Here is a 14,110-nt window from a genome sequence, read left to right as displayed (position 1 = left end):
GCCAACATTCCTTACCGGCCGTAGTTGCTTAGTGGATGTAGTGTTGGGCTACTAAGCACGAGATCGCGACATCGAATCCTAGCCACGGCGGCCGTATTTTGATGGGCGCGAAATGCGAAAACACCCGTGTACTTAGATTTAGGTGCACATTAAAGAACCACAGCCAGCTGGTCGAAATTATAACGGAATCCCCCACTACTGCGTGCCTCATAATCAGATCGTGGTTTTGGCACGTAAAACCCCATAATTTATTATTCACCATTCCTCAAGGATGTGCTTGACATTCGCACAACTTTTGAGTACAAGTGTCAGTTGTGCGCGAGGTCTTTGAGTATGTGGCTAGCCGTTTTCGCGTTAGATATCTGCTAGTCTACATTGCGGCTATATTATATAGGCGGAACGGAAACATGGTCGACAATATGGAGAACAAACAAATCCCACATATATTACTGCACAATAATCTTAAATTATGGCCTTCTTTCACGCACGTGGATATCCGTGACAGGACAGCACTTTCACAACTAACTGGAAGTACTGTACATGTCATGCGCAAAGGTGTATCTGGCCCGGTGGCTAATATATAGGACGTAATATTGGGAGAAGATTCGGCCATAGCATGTTAACGGACGACCAAACAGAGACAGTTTGTACAATTATTGTGTCGTGCCTTTTGCCTCAAGGTGCAAAAGCAACTTATCCATGTATCCATCTAAATAGTTATGCACATCTCGATTTGCAGCTTCTGCGGCAGCCCATGAGTGCGGATAGCAAAGTCGCTAAGGAAATAATCGAAATATTACTGAAATCGATAACTCAAAATCAAAAGCCGTCCACGAGGGCGTCTCTCGTAGACGCTGTGCGATGATCAGACGTTAAGAATGTGTGCCGACTGAAGAAAGGCTGTCATGGAGTGCTTCTGACGTTTACCCTAGCTTGTTTACTCCGTAACATCGAAAAGGTAAAAGAAGGAAAAGAAAGAAAAAGAGCCGTATCAAAAACCCTGAATCAATCGTCGCTCGTCGCCACTAAACGCTCTTAGAATGACAAATCACTGCCAGGCGACGAGCGGCTACGCTTTATCAAGAACACTGATAACGCCAGCGGGACAAGCATTGTGGCGACGTTCAGTGCGCAGGGATAGTTTTAACTATTTTATTTTAGTTTTGTTGACGTCATCACGCGTCATCGTGGGAAGTTTGAAAAGTTTAAAGTCAGTACGCCACGTGGTGGCACTCACGTGAGCTAAACCCTCGTGTCCAGAAAAGCTGGATACGTTAATCTTGAACTGCGCTCTATCGCAGCAGAGCCTAAATGAAAGAATTTCCGTCGACAACTCTGGCACCTTTTGTTATGATTGTTACACGTATCCACGAGAGGACATAAGCAGGCACACACATACGTGTAGCTTAGCAAGGGCGAATTCGCATAGATGCGAGTGCTATGGTGCGGTGACACTAGCTACAATACCCACGCGTAGCCTTAAAACCGAAATATGGAGGATAGCCCGTGCACACATAACGCGTAAAGTTCTAAGATAGCGTCGCATGGCCATGTTGGACACGGTATTTTAAAGCATACGCGAAGATTTTCGTATAGTAGGCTATTCAAAATTATCAATTGTTCTTTCATGTTCGACCGTACGAGTCCGCCGTGAAATGGACCATTGCTTTTAGCACGCCTGAGTCATGCGCTCCGTGACTGCGGTGGCAACATTGAGAACAGTCTGTAGCCGTTGAACCACGTTCTTGAGTGTGTGCGCTGCTGAATGCGGCAGTAATTGGCTCTTCGCGTTCGCAATAGCTGTTCTCGAGGCCAGCAGGTGCTGGCAGGTACCACCATCGCGCATTCAGGCACAAAAGCGAAGCAGCCGTCTGTGTGTTCGACCAAAGCTGAGATTGTCAGATTTTGTCGTCACACAGAGGTGACATGCGTTTATATATATATATATATATATATATATATATATATATATATATATATATATATATATATATATATATATATATATATATATATATATATATATATATATATATATATATACTTGATACCGCGGGCTATGAACCTTTGCTTACGAATGCGCACCATAAGCGCTATACTTAAATAAAAAAGTTGGTTTTACTTAATTTTACACTTGCTACACGTAATATTCTTTGCACGACGTGTTGGTCAAGTAACGCAAATAATCTCCGCAGGCCTCAATTGCGCACTTAGCATGGAATGTTTCAAATAAAGTTAGTGCAAGTTTAACCCCACATGCGCGGTAGTCATTTTCATTTCAATAACAAAAGACAATCTGTGCCAAGGAACTGTAGCCAAGAGTTCGGGCATACACAGTAACTTTGCTGTAACCCATTGCGCAAGTGGCCGCATATGGCACGTGGCATTTGCGACGGAACACCATTTGCAGACACCTGCCACGATTTAGAGTATGCCCCCTCCAGCCAGTAGTTTGAGCGCATACTCGCTTTAAGCCTTTAACACTGCCATAGAAAAGCAGTCTCCGCAACTGCAATTCCACCCCACTGCCTACAGCTCAGTCCGGTCGGGGTCGCCATGGGTTCTTTTTTTTTTTCTTTAGCACAGCCAGTACAACGAAATACTGAAGTTAACGAACGGGCGTTAATGGGAGTTATTTCAGGAAAGAGAAAATTTTGTCTGTAAGAGGCGATTAGTTCGGCTTCAGAAGCAGTTAGTAGGTAGTTGCTATTTAGATAGATCTCAAATCAAGAAACGCAGGATTAGAGTAACACATACGGCAAAGTGGAACAAGGCTAAGAAAAAAAGAAGAGGGGGGTGGTATACGGCTACGCGTAACCCAAACAAGAGAGAGACGCACAGGAAGATGAAGGCTTGAATTGAAGGGAACGTCGCTGGAGCCAGCGTTTCGCCAATTGGACGCTTGTATTCATCAAAGACAATTCCACTTGTCGGTACGTTGGCTTCAGCGAGATTCCCTTCTTCAACCACTGTGTGATGTACGTTACGTGTGACGTTGCTGGCAGAGCAAGAAGAAGCGACGAGAACTGCTAATCAATCGCTCCTTCACTCAGTCAATCTTTATTTCATCACGAGGTGGTGAGATAGCTCCCTTAGGGGTTGCAGAAAATAGCGTCTCTTCCTTTTCACACTCACTCTCTCTCTCTCATCCCGAGAGGATAAGATGTTGATGACCGGGATCACAAAGCCAGGGCGCGACGAGACGCGCCACAGTCCTGATTAATGAGTCCTCGCCACTGAGTAACCAGGTAGCCAGCAGTCTCACGCGCTTACTCATTTAAAAAGGCGTGTTTAACGGAGGACGAATGTGATTTCTTTTTAACATTATTGTGAAACCAGAGTGTTGCTGAATATGAAGACGCTGAATGACTATTTTGCATGTCAGATGTTGAAATAACTCGGTGTCCCAATAATACAGCTAGCCCATCGTGTTTACATTGAATACAAATTTGTTATTACAGATATGTGTTAAATACATATTCCCCATCTTGATGAAGTTGGTGTTCGCCGTCTCGGTGGCAGAAGGCTGCTCATTTCAGTGTGCTCTTCAGATCCGCGTATACACGCCTGTACTCTTGCACGACGGTCGCTCTGCAAAGAATAGAGAGAGAAAAAAAACTGAGGATGACTATTTTCGGTTCTAATTAGGACCACAACGCAAAAGCAATTTTCTTGGGAGCTGTTTGACCAAGCAATAGAGGCTAGTTACCAATGACTACGTCAATTACAAAAATTATGGCAAGTACAAATCAATAGCTGTAAGGCACAACAAGTACATTTTGATTTGAAACGAAAGCTACAAGTAAACTGCTCAGGCTACTTCCCGACAGCTTGCATACTATAAAGCGACGATTGCATGTGGTAATAAACTCATGCTATCGATTTGAGGAAGTCCTGTCACTTTTTGCTTCTTATCGAAACTAATACACAATTCGTTTTTCGTTTGTAAGGGACATTTGCTTTTGTAAGGCCACCGCGTTCGCTAATTATGTGTCCGGCATCGTGATTCGATGGCATCCGCTCTTAAGAACAGTTCTGGTGTAACAAACTCCTCTTGCTTTGCGGATACCTGCAAGCCATGAATTATACCACGCCGGATGACAGTTCTGAAAAACTGCTAGCATATTGTAAGTCTTAAAGACGACACGCTGAAGAAAGGAACCATGTGCTTTCTGTATGTGTGTACTTTGTTTTTATTGTTTTTTTCTTGATTTTATCCGCAACTTCAGATTCTGTTCTTGTTCAATCATGTACCTACCCCCTCTGTACGACCCAAAGTCCGTGAGGGTAAATAAATAAATAAATAAATAAATAGACGAATAAATAAAATAATAAATAAATGAATGCCAAGCACTGATCGTGCGACGTGCTATGTGCGGCGTAGCATCAAGAAGTATTTTATGCGGTGAAAACATCTCGGACGTTGTTCAAACATATGCCTTATGGCTTCTGCTTTTGAGGAACTATGGGACATGCGAGACTTCGCGCATGGCTCCGATGATGCGGCATATTGCCCTAATCTGAGTGGGCCGAATCATGCTAATATTCGCGATATTTCGGGACAAGCAAAACGACCTGGAGAACGAATTCGACAGGAACCACACTGCCGGAATTGCTGGCTTTCCGATTTCTGGCGTAAGTTGTAGATCGTGCTTTTTCTCCGCGTCGTATGATCCTTACAAGGATTTGCGATTCCTGCAGTAGTAACTGGGCGAGAATTACAGGTTAAAAGAAAATAAAAGCGGCCGTTTGTGCATACGCACTTAAATGTCACTCGTCCCGACCCATGGTGGGGTGCTTGCCAGATCATCTTCACCGTCCTCTTGTTGTTTCTGCTCTTGTGCGTGACGTCAGTGCAACCGCGAACGTTCTTGTAGCCCGTGAGACGCAGGAAGTGGCCGATGTCGTTGCCCTGCTCGTCGATCGCTCTCACCAGAAAGCCCTTGAAGAGGGAGTTCTTCGTGTACAGCGTCACTGCAGCGTTTATGAAGCAAACAGAAGGCGAGAAGTTGTCGAATGGCTTTGTTTCTTTTTTCGTTGATTGTCCGCGGGATCTCCTTAATGAACGTGTGAAGCAATTGGAATATTCAGTTACAAATAAGTGGTCAAGCTTGCATGGACGTTTTGCGCTAGCTTGCCGGAAATTTCGCATGAGGGAAGTGATTTTTAATAAGTCAACGGCGCGTTGACTCAAATATTCATGCAGGAGTATTTATTCAGTTATCCTAAATGCCCTGTAGGGGCATTATACATAGTCGGGAAATGATAACAAAGCGAAAATACATTGTAACTCATTGAAAATAACTACGTACCGGCAAATAAAGAAGAGGAAGAAAAAGCGCGATACAAGACAAGGAATCTAGTACACACTACAGTTAACATAAAATTGTCAGCAAATACACAGTGATGGGAATGTCGCAATATGGATTTCTTAGACACTATAGTTAATATAAAACAACGGAGTGATAATTACAATGGGCAAGGTGGGCAAGGTGGCAGCAGTACGAGCATCATGCTTACCCGCTGCCTATTTCTTACGCAGATCGCTTTCCTCGCTTGTTGCCACTTCGAATGTGCTGCGGTCATCTCTCCTGACGTCACAGCTCTCGTGCACTCGCCGCCATCATCAAGATCCCTGGGTGATTCCGCTGGCAGCTGTACGAACTGTCCTATCTCCCTTCCGGATGACTCTCTTGATCTGACCGCCACCACACGTGCCCGGAGCCCTGGTATAGCTAGCACACTGAACCCAGCTATACCAGGCGGATACCAGCTAGCGGATGCTACCAGCGGATGCCTGGTATAGCTGGCGTATACCAGCTATACCAGGCAGTCCCATGACGTCAACGATCATGCCTATATATTCCCAGCCGGATCCTTCCTTCTTCAGTGGGCAAGGTGGCAGCAGTACGAGCATCATGCTTACCCGCTGCCTATTTCTTACGCAGGTATGTTACTTTCAGAATGCCCGCTGCATTCGCTCTGATGACCGATTCTTACTGCTGCTCCCTTGCCCACACCATTCTCGCAGATGCTTTGCTTATATTTCTTTGTACTCGCAGCTCGCTGTTTGTATTAGTAGATTGTTACAGAGTGGTGACATTGAAAGCAATCCTGGTCCTCGCTCCCAAAAAAATCCGAGCCTTTCGCAAGGTTTTGACGATCAACCATCGGTGTCTGAAATGCTCGCTGTGCTTTTGAACGGGCAGAAAAGATTAGCTGAGGATATCGCCGAAATTAAGAACTTTCAACAATCTGTTAATACACGTTTTGAGACTATCGAATCGCGTCTGGCCGCTCTGGAGTCCTCGTCACATAAGCCTGCCGTCCCAAGCGACAGCCTTAACAGTGAACTCGCACGTCTAACAAACGAAATTCACAACCTTTCAACTAAAAATGATGAATTAGAAAACCGTGCTCGAAGGAACAATTTAATCTTACATGGTCTGCCAGAATCCTCCGATGAAGGTAATGAACGCCTGTCCTCAGACATTGCGAAATGGTTTGAGGATAAACTTAAAATGAGCTGTCCTCAAATAGAAAGATGCCATCGTCTTGGAAGGCGTTCACGTGACCGTCCGCGACCCGTGATTATGAAACTTCTGGACTATCGGGAGAAAGTTTCTGTATTAAAAAGTGGTCACAAGCTAAAGGAAACCGATTACCGTATTTCGGAAGATTTTTCACTACGTGTCCGGAATACCCGCAAGAAACTTTGGGAAGCGTCTGAGAGTTTTAGGAACAACGGGTGCACGGTCCGCATACGGTTTGACCATATATTTATTGATAAAGTTCGCTATAACTGGAACAGCGCTTCTAATACATTAGAGAAAGTACATCATAATACAGCACTAAATAGCGTTGCACCTGCCTCTCCGCCTTGACTCCTTCGTCGCAAAACCAATGACCTCCGTGTATTAAATATTAACGCAAGAAGCCTTGTCAATAAATTTCCCGACTTCATCTGTCTAGTAACTGCTCATTCCCCCCATATTATAGGCATTACGGAAACATGGCTACATGACGGCATATTCGACTCCGAAGTTGCGTTAAGTGAATACACATTGGTAAGAGCTGACAGACCAAATGGTAGAGGTGGCGGTGTCGCCCTCTATATACAGTCCCACCTGAAGTTTTCAGTCCTTGAAACCCCATGTGAAATTGAATTGCTTTTGTGCAAGATTCATTTGGAAAGATCATCCGCGCTGATTGGAGTGTTTTACCGGCCTCCTGGCTCTTGTGGTGATCAGTTCACTTTTCTTAGCAACATTCTGCATAATTTGAAATCATCAAATATAATACTTATGGGAGATTTTAATGCACCAGGCATTCACTGGCCCTCTCTCGCCATTACCAGCGGGGACGTGTCACTCTCAAGAAAATTACTGCGCCTTTCCCTATCACTCGGTCTTAGACAGATTGTCCACGAGAACACCAGAGAAACGGCTGTCCTAGATTTAGTTTTTCTTGGCTCAAGTCTTTTCGAGGGTGCCTTCCAGTGCTGCGTTACTGACGGGATTTCTGACCACAAAGCCGTACTGTTCTCGGTTTGCTGTATTGTTCCCAAACCGCGGATTGAGTACTGCACTTTTCGTGATTTTAGCCGCGCCGATGATGCTGCAATTACCGACACACTTAGCGAGTCGTTTGAAAACTTTCATGAATTATCTTTGAACAATGATATCAATGTTGCCGTACGGTTTTTTGAGAATATTGTTGAAACCTGTATTAACCAATTTGTTCCCCTGAAAACAAAAAAGAAAAATATAAATTCACCGTGGATGACAAGAGGACTACTGCATTTATCTCGTCGTGTTTCGCGATTGCGCAAATCTAAAAGAAATGGTAATCCTGACAAAATTACTGAGTTCAATGATGCCAAGAAGGAACTGCGCCAGAAACTAACATCTGCCAAGGATTTCTACTATGCTGTTACTTTGCCAAAATTTATGAAAACAAACCCTCGTATGTTCTGGAAATCGATAAAGCCAAGTAACAGCACAACGAACAGTTTAGTTGTTCAGGACGTGGCAGTTTCAGATTCACTCGCGATTGCTTCCGCTTTTAATACGTATTTTCATTCCGTGTTCACACAGGATAACTCTTCACTTCCACCTTTTAGCTGTGACTCATACCCTCCTATTGAAGACATCGTCGTATCTAGCTCAGGTGTTCTGAACATGATCCTCCATTTAGATACTAAAAAGAGCTGCGGCCCAGATGACATACCCAATTCTTTCCTCGTTCGCTACTCCCTTTGGACAAGCAGATACCTCTCCGTTATCTTCCGTAAATCATTATCAACCTCCACTGTTCCCCAATCCTGGAAGCTTGCTACGGTCATTCCGATATACAAATCCGGTAACGCTCAACTTCTGCAGAACTACAGACCCATTTCATTAACTGCCCACTCATGCAAGCTACTCGAACATATAATTTTTAAACACATCACGGAATTTCTTGAAAGCCATAATATCCTATCCAATTACCAACATGGTTTCCGTCGCGGATATAGCACCACTACCCAACTGATCGAATTCACGCACGATATTTGTCAGTCATTAGATTTAGGCGGACAGATTGACGGCATTTTTGTTGACTTATCCAAAGCTTTCGACACCGTCCCACACCCAAAACTCCTCTACAAGCTTAACTCCATTTTAAATAACCCTTCTCTGGTTGGTTGGATACATAGCTTCCTAACCCACCGTTCTCAGTCTGTGCAATTTAACGGCTCTATTTCCTCTCCTGTTAGTGTTTCATCCGGCGTCCCACAAGGTTCCGTTTTAGGCCCGCTTCTTTTCTTATTATATATTAATGACTTGCCGCATTGCGTGTCCGTTAGTATTCGTCTTTACGCTGATGATTGCGTCCTCTATCATAGTATTAACACACCAATGGATCATGATTTACTTAATGACTCCTTTGCAAAATTTTGTAGGTGGTGCAAGGAATGGCAAATGAACATTAATTTCTCTAAAACTGTTTCCATGTCCTTCTCCAGACGCCCATCTCCATCACTTTTCACGTACACTTTCCATGGTCAAGATTTAAAAAGAGTAACCGAATTTAAATACCTTGGTCTTCATTTCTCCCATGACATGTCATGGTCGAAACACATTGACATCACATGTAACAAAGCTTTTAGACGTCTCGGTTACCTCCATCGTTCACTGCGTAAGGCTCCAAAGGATACCAAGCTGATGACGTATAAAACACTTATCCGACCTATTCTTGATTATGGCTGCATCATATGGAATCCTCATAAGAAATCCGATATTAAAAAGATAGAATCAGTCCAAAAGAAATCTGTGCGCTTCATTTTTCGCAACTATAGCCGAGATTTTTCCCCTTCTTCGCATTATACAGCTACAGGTCTTACAGTTCTTTCATCTCGCCGCCGCTTAGAATGCATGAAATTTTTACACACGCTTATTCATTCTGAGCGCCTTGATACACTAAATAATTATTTGAACTTTAGTCCACCTTCTATCACTAGGAGTTCTCATAATCTCAACCTTATCCCTTTCTTTTGCCGAACGGAGATGTTCAAGCACAGCTTCTTTCCACTGGCCATTGAACTCTGGAATGCACTGCCTGGAAGCATCCGCTCTTTACCTATGCAAGAATTTTTGAAAGCAATTACATATACTTGATATTCATATTTATTTTTGGGCCTGTATCTCGTTTTTTTGCTTTCCTTTTTTTTTCTACCCACTCCTGCAATATAGCCTCACCGAGGCTGCAGTATGTATAAATAAATAAAATAAATAAAATAAATAAACAAATAACCTATAACAGGGCCTGCAGTTTCCAGGTACCCGGCACTAAGTACCCTGAACCGAGTACAGGAAAGAAAAATAAAGCAATAACGTGACACAAGTAAACTTAATCTGAAAGTGATAGAAGTAGAAAATAAAATCAATAATGTTCATAAGAATGTGCTCTTTAAGTTGTTAACAAATTTATCATGATTTGTAAGACATGCAACGTCTTATGAGAGCTCTAATATTATATAAATATATAAACAAACAAACAAATAAAAAATAAGAGCACATTGTTAGCAAGTCACTTGCCTGTGAAAGAGTAGTCCCCAAATGGAAATTTAGTGCTAGAAGTTTCCGCACGCATTGAGTCTATAATGTAAAACTATTCCAATCTGTTTTGATTCCATTCTCCTGACGTCAAAATTACGAACCTCCGACGCAAGCATGGGGCGATGATGCGTAAGATTGTTCGAGAAGCCTAATCAAATGCTCTTCTCGTTTATGGGAAGAAACTTCTGTTTATGTTCAAAGCAAATAACATTGCCTACATTGGCTGGTTTTCCTTATCTAATTCGCTGATAAGAGGCGAGGAGCATGGAGAAGTGGAGAGCGTTTCGGTGGGGTCGAACTATAAAATAAATAACCAGATGAGGAAGGTGGTGCCGGCGTCTGGGATCGGCCCGCTTCCCCTTACTTAGCTTGCGGTGGCTGGTCGAAAATCGCGGCAGAGTGCAACGGCACGTTAAAAATATCGCTAAAACGGATTCTCATAGCAAAGGAGAGTTGGCAGTGGGTTGCCTAAAGGGCTCGACAACGTTGAACTCCTACGGAATTTTTTTTATTATTATACGCAAATAAATCCATTCTTCCCGGCAGCTCTGAGTAGCCAGTGCCCACTGTGATCGGCGGGCAGCCATCTTCTGATATTTTCGGAATGGTTCATATTAATGCATCTTTAATGCGTACACGTCACCTTGACGTGGTGAGGTTTCGCGGTTTTGCGGTGTCACGTTACAGATAGCCGAAGTGCGCGCAGCGCAGAATTTTTTTTTTTGACCAATTGCGGAGGCATAATGGTGACCAAAGCGCTGAATCAGAAATAATTATTTTTCTGTTGGTCGGTCCAATCACGCCTAATCAGTGCGAACACGTAATATCAGAGGGAGGGTTTTCACGGTCTTTGTGACGTCACGTGACAGACTGGGGAAGACAATGGACGCTATAGCGCCCATTGATTCAAATACATGTTAATTGCCAGTATACATTAGATCATTGTAGTTTCTGAGTAACGATCCACACCTTTCTTATTCATTTGTTTTGCGTAACCCGAAAGCACTGTTTATTGCTTTTGTATGCGTTGCTGAAGAGAGTGAGGGAGGCTTTTGAAGGCATTTGGCCTTTGTAATGGAGTCGGACAGGCCATGTAGGGCGTAGGACACATAAGCGTCGGCCTATTAGAATTACAAAATGGATGCCAGGAGAAGGGAAGTGCAGTTAAGGACGCCAGAGAAGTAAGTGATGTGATGAAATTAGATAATAGGGGGGGGGGAGGGGGGGCTGCACAGGGTAGTGTCAACTGGCCAAAGACAGGGGTTTTTTGAGATCGATGGGATAGTGTCCTCGTCCTACAGTGGACACAAAATAGGTCGCTGATGATGATGCCTTACGACTTCCATCACTAGCCAACAGCCAATGTCTCGCATCTTGTGCTAAAAGAGTAAAAACCTGGGCCCGTATTCACAAAACGTTCTTAGGCTAAAAGCGTTCGTGCCAGTCGATCACGACGTAGGGCATATGATTAGCGAAGGCGTCTCAGCCAATGAAAAACAGCACTCGCGAACGAAAAGCTTTGTGAATTCTGACCCCGTGGCAGTATTCCGTTAATTGTTATGTTCATCCTATTGTAATCATTTGTATCGTCAGATGTAATGTCGATTGGCTGATCCCGGTGACATGTGCACGGGGCGCGATTTCGGGCGAATCAATGACGAAGAAAAAACGAGAGAATTAAAAATGAAAATAATCGCGACATAACTACGAGCCCTGGATGAAACGCATCTTTTCCTTCGCTCGTTTCTATAAGCCGCTCTCGATGATCCACGGGTTGCATACCGGCCAGGGATTCGTTAGGGTGAAGGCCGCCTTCTCTTGCACCAGCCGATAAGGCGAGTCGCTGCCGTTGAACTTCCGAAGTCCGCTGTGGAGTGGCAACATGCTGCGGCACACGCTTTCGGGGGCACCGCTCGGCAAGGCCAGTAACGCACCGAGAAGCGTCAGCAGCAGTGATAGTGCGGTGGTCCACGACAGCCCTGGTCTGCGCATTGTGACTCGCGTTTCTCGAACCTGCGAACAGACGAAGCCCGCATTAATTTTGTTGTTCTTGTTTTGCACTCAAACGTGATGCATATACTTAAAGAAAAGAAGAAAAAGACCACTAACAGACGCAGCAATCTTTAGTTGTTTTCTTGCCGCCATGACCGGTCATTAATTAGCGTGTGTCGCATGTCAGAAGATCCACGGAGGAATTGAGACGCGCAACAGCGGCTAGTGTGTAACGCGGCACCTGAAACGAACTGTTGCAGGCAGCAAGAAAAATGTCTGCATATATCAGCGTTCATCGTAGGATCTTATTTGTAAGATGCATCAATGCAGGGCAGCACCAATACGATAGTCCTCTTTCTTTTCGGACAGTCAATCCGCGTCCCAATTCGGCCGCGAAGCAATCGCCCGTGGCTGCCCTCTGTATCGACACCTTCTTTCTCGCGTTTGTCCGAACGTTGTGCGCATGCGTGAATTGCGCGGTAGACATGTGGGCACTTCTCCAAATCTGCTTTTCCCTAGGTGCTACACTACTACGGAAGAGGACTTATACTTTGCTACGTTTTTCCGTAGACGAACTGCACCATACGCCACAGCGGATAAACACTCCGGCAAGCGCTATCTCCGTTCGTCTTTCGTAGCACCGTGCCAGAGCATTGTGCTTTTTTTTGTGTGTGATTAGACGGGACCTCGCTTCGAATTGCCTGTTCCATAAACTTCTTTACCATTTTTTAAATGTTTCTGCACTATTATATCATTCCACCTTTGACTTAGTAGATGTCCTTTTTCTATGCTTCAGCGCCAGGTCTGTCACGGATGGTTCCTGCCAAGGAGAGCGAAGCGCGCGGTGGTGCGTGCTTAGGTAGATGACGCTTTAGCGGCTGGAGAGCGATGAATAATCACATGTTGTTACTGCAAACTTGTTTTTACTGTGAAATAATTATTTGCAAATATAAATTTCTGCCCATGTGACACGTACTCCTCCCATTGTCGAGGTCCCTACGGGCTACAATCCCGTTTACGATCCTGTTTTGACAGAAGTTTAAACGGCAGTTAAACGGGGGAGGGAGAAGAGGGGGTCTTTGGGTCAGGGAAACGCATTCGTGTTCGATGGCGCCGGTGGGTCGCCATTGTGGTACACAGCGGCTCGGGGCTGCCTAAAGGGTGCCACCCGCCTGCACGGCGGCACAGCTACCGAGGCGCCTTACTTTGATGGAATGGATGGATGTTATGAGCGCCTACTTTGAAACGGGACGGTGGGTTGTGCCATCAATCTCTTGCTATTACACTGCCTGATGTCCTACCTAGGTTAAAAAAAGAAAAAGAAAAGAAAACCCCATGATTAATTCCTTAACCCAATTTTTTTCTGATCCCCTGTGAACTTTATTTTTGTACGTCAACGTTTTTTGCACTTTCCCTACTTTTATTCAACCAATCTTCCAATCGCCTCTTACTAACCTCTACTGCGGACATGTTTACTTTCCCCCTGCTCTCGCTGAACCCCAGAGCTTCAAGGAGGCCAGTTGTGCCTGAATCGACCGCTGGGCAGATATCTTCACGTTCTAATAAAACACGTGCCATCGTTTCCCTAGCTTTAGCGCAGCCAGCACACCAGCGCCATCCAGGGGGCTTAACTGACTTGCCCCTTTGCAGCAGTTGCGTGCGCGCCACGCACAGCGCTTCGCAATATCCGTCAGAAAGAATGGCTTATCGACACTGATTGCATACAAAACACACTCGCAAGCGAATGCTTCATCGAGCTTGTTTCGCTGTATCAAAGGGACAAGTATAGAAATAATTTCAAGCAAGATTTTAGAAGACTATTTCAATAATATCTAACCTTTAAGTATAGACTTTCATGTCAGATAACGAAAAACGTATAGATTTTAATATCCGAGAGAGGAAAACGTGATTTAGACCTACGACTTCATCTTATTTGCCACGTAGAAGACTTCAATTATCTGTGGTATTTACATATGGCGCTGTGTAATTCGAAATAGATGCAAAAATTTTACACTCTCAGA

At 44.3% G+C, this 14,110-nt stretch overlaps 1 protein-coding gene across 1 annotated transcript; it reads right to left on the bottom strand.

Moving 5' to 3' along the window:
• Nucleotides 1–3,419: 3,419 nt before the first annotated feature.
• LOC139053708 (putative defense protein 3) lies at nucleotides 3,420–12,228 on the bottom strand. The gene is made up of 5 exons (XM_070530515.1): nucleotides 12,207–12,228; nucleotides 11,880–12,110; nucleotides 10,073–10,076; nucleotides 4,764–4,974; nucleotides 3,420–3,591 (listed from the first exon to the last, which is right to left on the bottom strand). Exons 2-5 carry the CDS (start codon nucleotides 12,087–12,089, stop codon nucleotides 3,531–3,533), a joined length of 486 nt encoding a protein of 161 aa, XP_070386616.1. The 5' UTR covers nucleotides 12,090–12,110; nucleotides 12,207–12,228; the 3' UTR covers nucleotides 3,420–3,530.
• Between the last annotated feature and the right edge of the window lie 1,882 nt (nucleotides 12,229–14,110).

Source organism: Dermacentor albipictus, unplaced genomic scaffold (assembly GCF_038994185.2).
Source record: "Dermacentor albipictus isolate Rhodes 1998 colony unplaced genomic scaffold, USDA_Dalb.pri_finalv2 scaffold_165, whole genome shotgun sequence".
Lineage (NCBI taxonomy): Eukaryota > Metazoa > Arthropoda > Arachnida > Ixodida > Ixodidae > Dermacentor > Dermacentor albipictus.
Note: the sequence above shows the minus strand (reverse complement) of the source record. Positions and strands in the feature narration are given on the sequence as shown.